This window comes from Equus quagga, unplaced genomic scaffold (genome assembly GCF_021613505.1).
Source record: "Equus quagga isolate Etosha38 unplaced genomic scaffold, UCLA_HA_Equagga_1.0 189_RagTag, whole genome shotgun sequence".
Lineage (NCBI taxonomy): Eukaryota > Metazoa > Chordata > Mammalia > Perissodactyla > Equidae > Equus > Equus quagga.
Genome location: NW_025797821.1, coordinates 1 through 14,837, shown reverse-complemented (window position 1 = coordinate 14,837; position 14,837 = coordinate 1). Strand labels below are relative to the sequence as shown.

Genomic DNA, 14,837 nt, shown 5'->3' with positions numbered 1-14,837 from the left:
GTGTGATGTGGAGAGTACGGTCTAGTGAGGGAGGAGAGAGTAGGCATATTCACAGGGTCCCTGGAGTTCTCACTCTGAGAAAGTGATGCCTGGATCCAAGCCAGGGGAGAAACCTCCAGAGCACAGGGCCCAGGAAAGAAGCTCCACTTGATCATGTTTAAGGGTGGAAATCATGTGAGATAAACCAGGGGTCTCTAGAACTCAGTGCTTCTACATTCTTCAACACTGTTTATCTTCCTTAAAATTCAGATCTTTTCTATGATATTGAGCATAACTGGTAAATGAAAGTAATAGGCAGGTAACCACAAAGTTACTAACTCTCCTGGTCCTGAGAAATGTTTTCCAATCTTTGATCTAACATACCGATGAGCTTCTGGAAAAGAAGGTTCACGTGAAAAGGGCAGAGGTTATGAAACACGGAATTCATATAGGTGTGTTTACTAGGATAGCACAGCTCCCTCTCTCAGGAACTGGGCACTCTAGTACTGAGGGGTAAATAAAAATGAAAACAAGACAAAGTAATTTCAGATGGCACTTATGGTTAGGAAGCACATAAAACAGTTAATGTGACAGGGAATGACTGGGACATGGAGACAATCAGGAAAGGCCTCTTGGAGGAAGTGACATTGGACTTGAGCCTGAATTTTAAGAAGGAAGCAGTCATTTAAAGGTCATAAAAAGAATAGCCTCTGAGCAGAGAGAACAGCCAATGCAAGGAATGGGCTTTAGATTTTAAGTAACGAAAGAGGCCGTGTGGTCAGCATGCAGTATAGAGAGTAACCAGAGACGAGTTCAGAGAAGAGTTCAGCAGCTAAAGTATGCAGGGCCTTGTAGCCATGGCAAGGAGTTTGGACTTCATTCTAGTTGTAGTGGGAAGTGATTGGAGAGTTTAACAGAGGAGTGTCATGATCTGATTACCTTTTGAAGGAATCATTGTGGCTGCCAGGTGGAGAACGGATAGTAGGGGCCAAGGGCGGGGCAAGGAGACCAGGAGGGGAGCGAATCTCAGAATGTCCCATCCTTTCCTATACAGATTGTCATGGACAGACAGTAATACTATTTGTATAGCAATCCTGGGTGAAAAAGAATGAGGCTGCTAGTCAGGGGCAACCAGCCTTGGCACTCAGGCTACCCCAGACCCATAGTGTACCCCACAGGCTGAGGCAGTAAATATCCCGGCGCACCTGAGAGCTGGGCCTGGCGCCACAGACACATTGGTACAGAAGCTCTGAGAAGAGAAGGAAGTCAAGCACCAAACCCAAACCCATTCAGACATTCAGTGGAAAAAAATTTTGCCAAAAAGATATTCCGAGAAGGTACATCCTACAGCAAAGTAGGAGGAAACCAAGAGGATGTGAAGAGTTGCGGTTAGACCTCATTCTTTCATTTGTCAACAGGTACTGAGCACCCATGATGTGTCAGGCCATGGTGCACAAGCTAAACAAACAGAGGGAGGCACAGAGGCTAGACCTCTGCATGAGGGGCTGAGCTTCAAGAGCAGTAAGAGTTACAGGGCAGTACTGGCGAGCAGGGCTGAGGTTAGCCCAGAAGAGAAAGAAAGTTAGTCCTAACGGTGTGGAGTCAAGGAAGGCAGGGAGAGACTTCCACACAGTTAATGGGTTTTATGGCTTCTCTTACGAATCCCCTTGTCCTGACTCGCCTTTACTTCTCCTCCACACCCAGCTCCCTAGAGGCACTCAGTCTCACTGACTGACCATGACCTGCTCCTTGTGGCTGCTGCTCAGAGTAGTGAACACGGCACTGTGGACACAGCTGAGGCAGCCTAGGCAGCCTCCCTTGGGATTGGGCCCACCCTCCCAGAACCTTGGGGTGTCCCCATCAGGAAGGCTTGACCAGAGCTCTAATTCCCTAGGGTTGGGAGCTGGAAGTGACAAAGAGTAGCATTTGATTGTGAGAAAAGATGAGGCGTGAAGGGTTTGGAAGAAAGACCAAAAGAGAGAGAGACACAGAGAAGGACAAAGATGAAATGATAGGAAGAGAAACAGAGGAAGAGCATCAGAGATGGAAAGAGAGAGAGCCTCATGGAGACAGAGAGATTGTGAAGGCAGCAAAGGAGAGACAGGAAAGTCTGAAGAGAGAGAAATAGAGGCAGAGATAGAGAATGAGAGAAAGTGATTAAGGGGACACAGTGGCCAAGAATGAGAAACAGAAATGGAGACCAGTGGAGATGGCCAGGGGCAGAGCAAGTAAGAAAGGAGGAGAGTAGAGAGACACTGACTGAGAGAGTGGGACACAGAAAAATAAACAGAGGAACAGACTAAGACACAGAGAGACAGAAATGAAGATATTAGAGAAACAGGAGAAGATCGACAGACAAATAGAGACAGAGACATGAAAGAGAGGGAGAGGCTGAGGGAGAAGGCACAGTGAGGGAAAGAGAGAAGCAGGGACAGGTCAGGGTCTGAGGTCCAGAGAGAGAAACAGGTAGCAAGGCACCCAGCTGGGAGCTGAGCGGAATTTGAGGGGGAATCTGATTAGCAGGGGGCGGGAACCAGCACGAAAAGCCACATTTCTCTGACATTTGACAGTTAAAACACCAATATTCACAATAAGAATAATCGTTCACTTATATTTATATACTCTTTGTCTGTAACAAAGCCCTTTGAGTTGGGAGTGAGGATGTTTGCAGACAGGAGTCAGTATAAGCAGAACAGGTGCTGAATCCCTATTCCTGGGAACTTCCTCTTTCAAAATAAGCTGCCTTCTTATGTCCAGTGAATGAGTTAGTCCAGGACTGAGGTGGCCATGCAAGGAGTGGTGAGAGTGTTTGGCTCAGACCCCCACTCCTACCCTGGCTCTCCTTTGCCAGCCTGAGCCAGGTCTGCAGCTGCTGGGAGATGATCTGTGGAGAGGTGGGAAGAATTCTGAGTCAGACCCCAGCACTAGTAGAGGGCAAGAATGCATAAATTAGTATGCAAATGAGAATACAAATCACCCAGAGCTTCTTATCTCTTACCTGGCGCCCTAGGAGGAGGCTGGGGGTGTCTGAGGGTCTCTCAGGTGCCATGTCCAAGCAGTGGGAGGCACTAGGGATGAGAAGGGCTGACTCTGAGGGTCCCAAAGCCTGTGTTACACTTAGCACGTACCAGGGGTCTGTGTCCCCTGGAAAGAAAGAGAACGGTGTGTGGAGCTGGGGCCAGGTGGAGACCTAGGAGTCAGCTTCTGATGCTGTGCTCACCATTAACAAACAGCACCCGGGTGGCCCCTGGGGTCTGGCCACCATAGTAGGAGTTCGTCCGGGCCACAGCCTGGGCTACAGATGAGATTGAGAGCCCGAACACCTGCTCACAAAGCGCCAGCTGGGAGGGGAGTGCTGGGAGCTTGGAGAAAGGGCATCCAGGGTCCTCACAGGTGACATCTGTGGAGGGATATACAGGGTATAGAGTCAGCCCCTCCTCCTTTAACAATCATTTACAGAGCTCTCCCCAATGATGACCAAGACAGCTCTGGATCTTCCTTTTAATAAGTTCACAGTCCTGTCAGAGACACACAAGCATACCCCCAGACAGTGATGGCCCAGATGATCAGGCTGTGATGGGAAAAGGCCCCAGGTGGGGGTGGGGATCATAAGAGAGCATTATAGGTTCTTGGGCAGCATCCCGCAAGGGATAAGACCTCAAGTAATTAGTGGGAGTGTGGTAAGCAAAGAGAGAAAAGAGAAAGCATAAGAAACAGAGGAAACAGCATGTGCAAAGGTCCAGAGGTTTGTGGAAACCTGCAGTGTTTAAAGCAGAAATTGGACCATGTCCCCCTTGCTTAAAATCCATGGCTCCCTTGTGCTTTGAGGGTAAATATAACTTCCTTAGCCTCACAGTAATTCCTTCCTTCACCATTTATTTGAACTCCTTCTATGTGCTCAGATACATATTGAACAATATTAGAAACACAGTGGCAACTGAGACATCCCCAGGCTCTGCTGTCACATACTCCTAGTCCAGAGCAGGACATAATATGGAATGCGACTGGAAAGTGGTAAGAATAACTCAGTGCAATTGAGGTGGGAGGAGGGGAGGCAGACTTATCTTGAGGGATCAGGTAAGGCCTCCTCAGGAGGGGGTATCTTGTCTTGAGACCTGAAGATGAGTAAACTGTGTGAAGAGTAGAAGAGAAGTAATCCAAGCAAAGTGAATGGCATGTGCAAAGTCCCTGAGGTGTTAGGAAGACTGCTGTATTAGGGAGTCAAAAATACATACAGCTTTATAACAATAACAAGAAGAAGAGCAAGCACTTATGGAGTACTTACTGTATACCAGCATCATTCTTAGCATGCTACATACATTACCTCCTCTAATTCTTAAAACATCTTTATGAGAGAAGCACTGTGATCATTCCAACTTTACAGATGTGGAAACTGAGGCATAGGGAGGTTAAGTCACTTGCCCATATTTGTCTAAAGTCACACAGCTGCGAAATGGCGGAGATGGAATTGGACCCTTTGGCTTTAAGCCATATCTTCACTGCCTTCAGGGGATGTGGAAAGGATTTTGAACTTAACTCTGGGATACAGTAGCCAGATTTAGAAAATAAAAATACAGGATGTACAGTTAAATCTGAATTTCACATTAAAAAATACATTTTTAGTATAAGTATGTCCCATGCAATATTTGGCACATGCTTATACTAAAAAAAGAAATTATTGGAGCTAGCCCTGTGACCGAGTGGTTAAGTTCACACGCTCTGTCTTGGTGCCCCAGGGTTCACTAGTTCAGATCCTGGGTGCAGACATATATACCACTCATCAGGTCACGCTGTGGTGGCGTCCCACATAGAAGAACCAGAATGACTTACAACTGGGATATACAACTATGTACTGGGGCTTTGGGGAGAAAAACGAAAAAGGAAGATTGGTAAAAGATTTTAGCTCAGGGCCAATCTTCCAGGAAAACAAAAAAGTTTCTTTAAAAAAATTATTGTTTATCTGAAATTGAAATTTAACTGGGCATCTGTAATTTATTTGGCAACCCTACCCTGGGCTCACTAAGGAGGCGTGGAAGGGTTTTGAGCAGAGGAAGGACAAGGTCATATTTAGAAAGATCTGTCTGGATGCTGTGGGGAAGCTGGATTGTACGGGTGAAAGCCTGGAGACCAGAGAGAAGCCTGGGTCTGGGATCCTGGCAGCGAGGATGCGGGCCTCTACTTTCAGCAGAGGCAGAAATAGAAAGGAGTTTGGGGTGAACTGTAGAGTTGTCCGGGATGAAGAGTGGGCAGGACTCAGTGATTGACAGGCTATGGGGATACTGGGGAGGAGGCCTGCAAAACACTGCTAGGGGTTCTAGTCCAGGGAGTGGGGAGAGCGTGGGACCATCCCTGGGACAAGGACACCGAGGAAGAGCGGATTGAAGTGACGATCACTCATGTTGAGGATTTGGTGTGTGTGAAAGAAGGTATGGGAGGGCCAAGCACACCCCTGCCCCCCCCCAGGATGGCTGTCCACCCTCCAGCCCCACACCTGCAGGTTAAACAGGACCCAGCAGTCAGGCCAGGTGTCCTGTGGAAATGAAAATGAGTCCAGACAACCTGTAAGAGGGGTTGTCTGGGAACAGCACAGAATGTATGTTTGGGAGATGAGGGTTGGGCCAGTGACTCACAGAAGCCAAACTCAGTACATGTCTGGTACACCCACTGCCGGTCACCCACGCCAGACACCTGGGGTTCTGTGACCTTCAGCTGAGCCACTGTCTCTGCTCGGGAAGAGCTTAAACACCTCTGGCCCAGGCTCTGTATGACAACCTAGGGACAAGATATATACATACACACACATATACATACGTATATATATATATATAAATTCCTCCCCTCCTCACAGCAAGCCAGGGCCTAGATGCATAGGTCCCTACAAGTCAAAGGTCAAAGTCAGAAGAGAGTTCCTGAGTTCTCCTGGGAGTCAGCGGTCAGAGGGGTGGGTGCCTGGGTCCCTGTGGGTTAGAAGTTAAGGTACTAGATGACTGAGACCTTATTACCTGTGATACTCTGGGCAAGTGCCAATATCTTGACCCTCAGTTTCCTCTTTTATAAGTGGGGATAATAACAGTGCCTAGAACTACTGTGAGAATTCAGTGAAACAATATGTGTGAAGCACTTCACACAGCACTTGGTGCAGACAGTGCTGGAAAAGTGACAGCTGGATTGTAACTAGATTTCAAGGCTAGGGGTCCCGATCTCTAGAAGAACTTTGTCCCCAGGGCTACATTTTTTTCATTCATTCTATAAATACTAATTGAGCACTTGCTGCGTGCCAGACACTGTTACACGCCCCGGGAAGAGGACAGAACAAGAGCTGCAAAATAGATAATGAACGCAGTCGTTAGCATTTGCAAATCGTGTGCCAGGATCTCTGCTGAGTGCTTTACACGCCCCACTTCATTTCACCTTCTCGATGGCCCCGTCAGGTGTCATCCCCATTTGACAGATGAGGAATCAAAGGCTCAGAAAGGCTTTACGCTTGCCCAAGATCACACAGCAGAGGTGGAGCAGGAACCCTCGTCTGGGGCCTCCTCTCGGCCCGGCTCCGGGGGCTCACCTGCGCTGCCCGACGAAGCCCGCGGTAGGGCGCCGGGCGGCTGCCGTTGCCCCGGCCCTCGAGGAGGAGCCCGCAGAGCCGTCGCACGCTCAGCGGCGCGCCCGCCTGCCCGTCGTACTGCACCGCGCCGCCCACCAGCGCCTGCAGCGCCCCCAGCAGCTCCGCCTGGTCCTCCGGGCGGCCCAGAGCCCCGCAGGCGCCCAGCTCCGCCCGCAGCGCCGCCCGAGCCGGCCCGCCCGCGCGCAGCCGCCGCTCCACCTCCGCGAAGGCTGCGGCCGCCGCCGCCCGGCACTGCGGGAGCGAGAGGCTGCGTCGGCCAACTCTCGGCCTGGGCCCCGGCCTTCCCTTTCCAGGACCAGCAGCTCCCTGGCGCTCCCGCGGTCCCCCGGCTCTGCCCGAGCCCCGCCCTGCTGTGGCTCTTCCCGGGGGTCGATCCCTTTGGCCCCGCCCCTCAGCCCCGAGCTACTGGGGCTCCTCCCTTTCGGATGCCCAGATCCATGCTCAGCTCCCTCCTTCTCTCAAAATCTGCACACCTCCCGCGACTCCCACCTCCCTCTGACCCGCCACCTCACTGGCTTCACCCTTTTTCTGTAGCCTCGACTTCAAGGCCTCCTCTCTCTCCCCATCCCCCTCCGGCTGGGCCCCGCCTCCTACCTCCGGGGATCCGCCAATCGCCGGATTCATTAGGCTTCGGGACACCACCTGTAGTCCGACGGCAGGAGGAGGGGTCAGGGGCCCCCGACCACCGCGGCCCTCCCGGTCCCGACCCGCCGCCCGCCCTCCTTACGTCATTATACTCAGAGAAGTCCAGCACTGCCCGCACTGGGGCGGAAGAGGCGACTGAGGCGAAAATGAGATGGGGGAACTGAGGGAAGAGAAGTCGTCAGTCTGGGGGCTGAGGGGCTGGGATCCCACAGCTTCCCGCCCCTGTGTCACTCACTCGTTGTGTGGTCTTAGGCAAGTCCTTACCCTCTGTACACTGGACTCTTGTGAAGACAGTTTGTGGAAAGGAAAGCTCTTGTGTGGGAGGAAGTGTGGGGGGAGGGTATTCCTATGATCTGAGATAGGGACCCCAGAGTCCAAGTTCCCTCCCCGCTTAACCCGCCCAGAGGAGTCCCAGGGACCTTCAGCCGGGCCCAGGAGGCCAGGGAGCCTGCATAGGAGCCTCCGAAGCAGATCCAGGGGCTGGAGGAGGAGACGTTGAAGAGGCGGGAGAGTGCGAGGCGGGCAGAGACCACGTCGGCCAGCCTGAGGTCGGAGGGGAGACTCCGTTAGTCCCTACCGCTTGGAATCCCTGAAGATTCCTCCATTGCACAGGCGGTCGGGGATCCAGAGATATGAATGGGTGGAGTCTGGCCAGCAGCTAGCGCTCTCTTCTCCTGAGGACTTCTGCTGTGCCCTAGGCCAAGGGAGACCCTTCTGGAAAGCCTCCACTCTCTTCCCTTCCAGACTAGGTGGGAGAGGAAAAGTCTCCAGTGCAGATTAGGCAGACTCCTTACAGATATAGGAGGGGTTGGGGACAGTCCAGAAGAGCTGCAGGAAGAGGAGACATCCTAGGCTGGATAGGTTAGAAGGTGTCGGGGGAGGGGAGCCACAGTCAGAGAGACAGAGAGAGAGAGATGTGAGCATATGTCTAACATCCTCTTTTCTGTCTTAAGTGCTTTCTTTCCTCCCCAAACTTTCTGAGATGGTTTGCAGTTGGTGCCAGCCTACTGCAGTTAGAAACTGGTTTAGCTTGTGAAAAGATTGAAACAGAGAGCAACAAAGCGATATGGATGGATACACAGAGACATTAAGACAAGAGTGAGACACAGAAAGGCAGAGACTGCTTACAGACAGATACAGAGAGAGAACCAAGTAGGAGAGGGAGAGATTAGTCCAGCAGAGAACAATAAAGCAGGCGAGGGGTGGGAAAGAATCAGTGGGGGTTGTTAATAGGGGAAGGGCACACTGAAGGAGGTGAAAAAGGGAGCCATACAAATATTAGGGATTAGGGGGGAGCCCACTTCTTGTAGAGGGAAGAATTCAAAGGCTCAAGGCAACAATGGGCCTATAAGTCTAGAGAACAGCAAGGACCTCAGTGTAGCTGGAGCACAGTGAGTGTGAGAATGTGGAGGGCAGAGAGTTCAGAGCCACTTGGACCTTGTGGCCACTGTAAAGCTTTTGACTTTACTCTGAGTGAGATGAGAGACATGTGAGGGATTTGAGTCAGGGAGAGCAGTGGTCTGGTTTATGCTCTAATGATCACCCTGGCTTCATCTGGAGAATAGACTGAGGGGTCAAGGGCAGAAACAGGGAGACCAGTGAGGAGCTGTGTAATCCAGTAAGGGATGCTGGTGGTCTGGGCCAAGTAGCCCATAATGAGACAGAGAGAAAAATACTGTGTAAGAGAAAGAAAGAGGTAGGGAGGGACAGAGACCCAGACATGGAGAGAGAAAGAATAAGACACTGAACGACTAAGAAGGAATCATGGAACCAGAGACTCAGAGGTCAACTCTGGGCAGTGGAGGAGAGAAACAGAGATGCAGAGATTTCAAGACACAGACATCCTTAGTTTCAGGACCCCAAACATTTTCCCTACCCCTACTCACGCATGGCGACTGGACAAGAAGCGGAGCTGGGCCATGTCCAGGCCCCCAGCAGGTATACTCAGGCCATAAAACCTGTGTTCCAGGCCTATCACCAGGGCCCCCCAGGCTGGGGCCAGGGTAGCAGGGTGCCCTGTGAAGCGGGGGAGGGTGAGGTGGGAGTAAGCCCTGGCAACCCTCAGGTCTCACAGCAGTGCAATATGCAGCTCCCCTCCCTGGCCCCCACCAACTTCCCAGCTCTGTCTCTCCCACCCTTGCTTCTTACCTCTCAACACTGAGCCAGGCCCGAGGCTGCCCTCTCCCCCCAGATGCAGGAACACGGGTCCATCCTGGCCGGTCCAATGTTGGTCATTTACCCAGTACCGCTGAGAGGTGTAATGGGGAAGAAGAAATGGGATTGTGAGAATTCTGACCTATCCTTTATTCCCTGTTCATTCCAGTCTCTCTCGCTAATGGATCTTTCTTTATACACTTAGTAGTGTCTGAAATAGGCTTGTTTGTTTATGTGTTCATTTCTCTCTTGTTTGTCATCTCATCTAAAATGTAAGACCTACAAAGAGCAAAAATTTTTGTCAACTTTTCCACTCTTACATCCCTAGGGAGAAGGTTAGTGGCTGGCACATGGGAGACACTTGCTATCTATTGAAATACTAATTGTAGAATATATAACGAATACAAATGGACTTAAGAATAGCGCCTAGATGAGATGACCTTTGGAGGCTGTGTATAAGGCAGGCAGGAAAAATGGTGAAGCTGTCCATTCATTCAATAGATATCTTCAGGTGCCTGTTGTGAGCCAGGTCTGGTTCAAAGCCAGACCAAATTTCTGCTACATCCTGAGACCTGGTGGTGGGCTTAGTGTTTAATCTGAAGGACAGGGAAAAGGGGACTAAGGGACAGTGAGAGAGGGAGAGTGGATGACAGAGAGATGGGAAGACGAAGGACAGTACCTGAGTGACAAAAAAGTGGGAGACTGAGGGAAGACTATGAGATAGAGGGCAAATCTAAGAACCAGAGGGGCTAGACTAAAGGAATCCTGGTAAGGGATCCTGAGAGCAGGCATAGGGTAAGCTGAGGGGCAATGAGACGGGGAGACTGAGACAGAGACGTAGCGAAAGAAAGCAGAGACTGAGGGGCAGAGTAGGGGGACTGAGGAGAGGGCAGAGTAGGCAGTGGCCCCCCCTACTGCTGGCCTTACCTGCAGGAAGGATCGTCTGTCAGAGGCATTGAAGGGGTCCAGTGGCTGCTCCAGCCACCCCTCTTTGGGGAGGGCCACAACCCCTGGGCCCAGGCTCAGGCCCAAGCTGGAGCTCTCCTGAAACTGCTGCATGTGCTCAGCTAGGCGCCTAAGAAGGGAGGCTGTGGGACATGGAGGGGAAGGAGTCAGGCAAGGTCCCCTTAGGAGCCCCTGTCTGACCCTCAGGCTTCTCCTACCTGGAGCTGAGGATGCCCAGAGGGAAACCAGGAGAAGAGGGCCCAGCCACAGTGCAGGCCCACGGGCCATGGCTGTCCAGTCTTCAGAGCAAGGGCTTGAGGTGCTCTCTTTTCCCCCTTCACTGAGGAGCTTTCTCATATCCCCAGGGCTGGGCTTTAAATTTGTAGTCTTTCATCAGGAGCTCAGGTTTCCTTTCAGACGCGCCTCTCCTGGGACAAGGCAAGCGTCTGTAGGAACCACTAATGCGGGGCAGGGACGCTAGAGTCTGTATCTAGAGCCTGCTGATGCGGCACCTGAATATCTGATTTCTTCTCTCTCTGCTCCTGATTTTCTCCTCCCTCAGCCCCTTGATCTCTCTTCCCCCTGTTCCTCAGTCTCTATCACTCTGGCTCAGTCTCCCTCTCTCCATCCTTCAGTCTTCCCCCTCTTTACCTCAGACTTCAGGCTCCACCTCTTTCTACCTTAGGACCTCCTCTTGCCCACTCACTCCCAGTCTTCCTTTCTCTGCCCCTCAGCATATCGTCCATCCCACTCAGGTAACCCAATGCTCAGTCTCTCCCTCTCTTTGTACCTCAGTCCCCTCATCTCTCTTGCAATCTGCTCTCTGCTTCAGCTTCTCTCTCTGTCCCTCAGCCTCACCCTGGCTATTTTCCAGTCCCCCGTTTCTCCTTATCACCACCCCAACCCCCCTGACTCAGAATCTCACCACTTTCTTTAGACTCTTTATCGTTCTTTGAACATTCCAGGCTTGCTGCTGCCTCAGAATGCTTGCCCTTGCTGTTCCCACTCTGTGGATTACTATTTCTCCATAAATCCTCATGGCTTGCTCCCTCACCTCAATCAGATCTCAGCCAAACGGAAGACCAGTAAGGTCTTCCATGGTCATCTTTTTAAAAATTGCCAAACCTACAGTTCATCCATGTTGTAGCATGTATCTGTGTTTCATGGCTCAATAATAGTCCATTGTATGGATCTATAACTTTTATAGCAACTTATGACTACTAGAAATATTATACATATTTTATTTATTTGGGTGGTTCATCATCTGTCTCCCAGACTAAAAAGTAAGCTCCACGGGGTGTGGGATTTTCATCGCCTTTGTCCACTGCTAAATGCCTGGTCCCTACAACAGTGTCCATGGTGGGCAATCAAGAAATATTTGTTGGGTGAATGAAGAATTCATCAACTAGTGCTGCTGGTTCTACTTTAAAAACATATCCAGAATCCCACAACTTCTCACCGCCTCCAGGGTTACCACCTCCTTCTGAGCCACCATCATCTCTGACTTGGAATATCACAGAAGCCTCTCAGCTTCTCTCCCTGCTTCTGCCACGTGATTTATTCTCCACTCAGCAGATAGATCCTATTAAATATAAGTCCGATCATTTCACGAAGTATTTCTCTGGCTCTCCATCTTACTCAAAGTAAACTCTACAGTTCTTTAAATGGTCTTTGAAGCCTCATATAATCTGGCTGCCTGTTACCTTCATGATTTCGCCCCTTACCCCTCACCCCTGGGCTCGCTGCTCCAGCCACACAGGATTACTTCATATTTCACAAGCCTATCAACCACACTCCTTCCTCAGAATCTTTGCTCTCATTGGGATGCTTTTCCTCTTCATATCTACAAATCTTTTCTTAGTTCCTATAATTCCCTGTTCATGTTTCACCTTACTAGATGGGTTTTACCTGATCGGTCATACTTTAAAATAGCACAATTTCTCACACTCTCTGTGCCCTTATCCTGCTGTTGTCAGTCTCTGATTATGATTAGATGTTATTGCATTTCTCTTCCAAACTATTCCCTAGGATATAAGTTTATTATGGGCCAGAATTTTTTCTTTTCTCCACCAATTTCTGCATAATACCCAAACCAAACTTCAAGACAATCGGCAGGTGTTCAATAAACATGTAATGAGTAAAATATTGTATGATGAATTAATTAATTCATTAATTAATTTTCTGATCAGGAAAGAATCCCCAAAGAATGTAGCATAAGAAGTGAGGCAAGATGAGGAGCTGCAGGAAGCATGAGGTTGTCTGGGGTACGAGGGTTCCTGGCCCAAGCAACAGCAGCTGCAAAGACTAAGTTGTGAACCTCTTTGGCACCTTCAAGGAATATCAACAAAGGCAGTGGGGCTGGAGGAGATGAAATGAAGGAATTTGAATTAGATGAGTGGACAGAAGTCAGCAGAGACTCAACCCTACTGGCAGGCCGTGGAAAGGGCTTTGGATTTTATTTAAAGTTGATATTTAAATCAATGATTTAAAGTTGTCAAAGAAGGCCCTTTAAAAATATGAATATATTAGTAAATTTATTAATTTCTTTTTTTGTAAATTTCATGTTACTCAATGGTTTTAATGGCCAGGCTGGAAAGATAGGGATCTTTACTTCAACTCAACAATAAGAAGGCACATAGCCTGATTAAAAATGGGTGAAGGGTTTTAACAGACATTTCTCCAAAGAAGATATACCAGTGGCCAATGAAAAGATGCTAAACATCATCAGTCATTACTGAAATGCAAATCAAAGCTATGAAATACCTCTTCATACTCACTAGAATGGATATAATAAAAACAGACTATGGCAAGAATTGGGGACATAAAATGGAAGTTACTTTGGAAAACTCTCGAACTCATTATTTTTAAATAGTTTCATTTAGGTATGATTTACATACCATAAAATCCGTTGTTTGTTTTTTTTAAACATTGGCACCTGAGCTAACATCTATTGCCAATCTTCTGGTTTTTTTCCTTCTTCTTCTTCTCCCCAAAGCCCCCCAGTACATAGCTGTGTATTCTAGTTGTGAGTGCATCTGGTTGTGCTGTGTGGGATGCCGCCTCAATGTGGTTTGATGAATGGTGCCATGTCCATGCCCAGGATCTGAACCGTTAAAACCCGGGCCACTGAAGTGGTCGGGCATGCCAACTTAACCACTCGACCACAGGGCCGGCCCCATCCAGCTGTTTTTAAGTATATAACTCAGTGTTTTTCAGCAAATTTACAGACTTGTGCAGCTGTTACCACAATCCACTTTTAGAACATCTCCAGTCACCTCAAAAAAGACACTTTGTGCCTATTTGCAGTCAATCTCCATTCCCACTCCCAGCCCCAGACAAACATTAATCTAATTTCTGTCTCTATGGATTTTTCTTTTTTGGACTTTTCATGCAAATGGATTCATACAATATATGATGTTTTATGTCTAGTTTCTTTCACTTGGCATAATGTTTTTGAGCTTCATCCATGTTGTAGTATCGATCAGTACTTCATTCCTTTTTAAAACTCAATGATATTCCATTGTATGGATATACCACCTTTATATATTTTTATTTTTAAGAGAAAAAGTGGCTATCCCATTTGTTCATGTAACTTCTCAGACTAAAATCATTCCGTGGATTCCCATTGTTATTAAGATCAATACAAAAATTCTTAACATGGCCTGTAAATAGGGCAACCATACTGCCTAATTACACTTGATTCGATTGTTAAAAGAAAACTCAGGGAGCTTTTCTTGATATGAATATTTTATTGAATAAGACACAAACTGTGAACAAGGAGACTTCAAACCTGAAACAGGTATGAAGCTCAGAGGCATGACCTACAGGACGGCTTATAAAGTGAAAACTAGGAAGTTATTTAACCTTTGCAATGATTGATTATTACAATGGGTGTTTCCATATGGCAGGGGGATTGGTTAAAAGTGGTTATCTTATATCCTTTTAGGAAGATGACTTAAATTTTGTTTATCATTATCAGAGGCATTTACAGGAAGTAACCTAAAGTAAGTTTTGCTTCTGTCCATGAAACAAGCTAGGTTAAGTTTTGTTTATGTGGTTTAATGGGGTTTGTCTAATCAGGGGATTTTCAAGTGGTCTCCATTCTATTTCATTTAATACAATCAATGCCTGCTAATTAGTTTTAGTGCCCCTTTCACTATCAATGGCTTCTGGGTTTAGTGTTTGATTATAGGTAATTCTACCTAGAAGGCCCTGCATTGGCCTACATGTTACTTCTCTGGCCTAATCTCCTGCCACTCTTCCCTCCTCCATCCCAGTCCAACACTCCAGACACAGGCATCTTTTTAGCTCTTCTTTCTCAGGTTTTTATTTCCCATGTTCTCCCTGAGCTGTGCGAAAGGAGACCACTCAGCATACTGGCCTTTCCTTCTCCCTCCTGATTCTACATCATTCCCTCTGCCAAACACCATATGCTGCACCTGAAAGTCTCACTCACCTGAGAGAAGGTGACAATCTGGAATCAAGCATGCCC

At 48.5% G+C, this 14,837-nt stretch overlaps 1 protein-coding gene across 1 annotated transcript; it reads right to left on the bottom strand.

Annotated features, from left to right (window-relative positions):
• Positions 1–2,811: 2,811 nt before the first annotated feature.
• Positions 2,812–10,633, bottom strand: LOC124233321 (thymus-specific serine protease-like; the record flags this gene model as incomplete). The annotated part of the gene is made up of 12 exons (XM_046650470.1): positions 10,564–10,633; positions 10,328–10,488; positions 9,395–9,494; positions 9,133–9,262; positions 7,666–7,789; positions 7,329–7,406; positions 7,196–7,243; positions 6,542–6,832; positions 5,610–5,751; positions 3,200–3,379; positions 2,978–3,123; positions 2,812–2,863 (listed from the first exon to the last, which is right to left on the bottom strand). Coding segments are annotated over exons 1-12 (1,522 nt in total), but the record flags the coding sequence as incomplete, so codon positions are not given.
• Between the last annotated feature and the right edge of the window lie 4,204 nt (positions 10,634–14,837).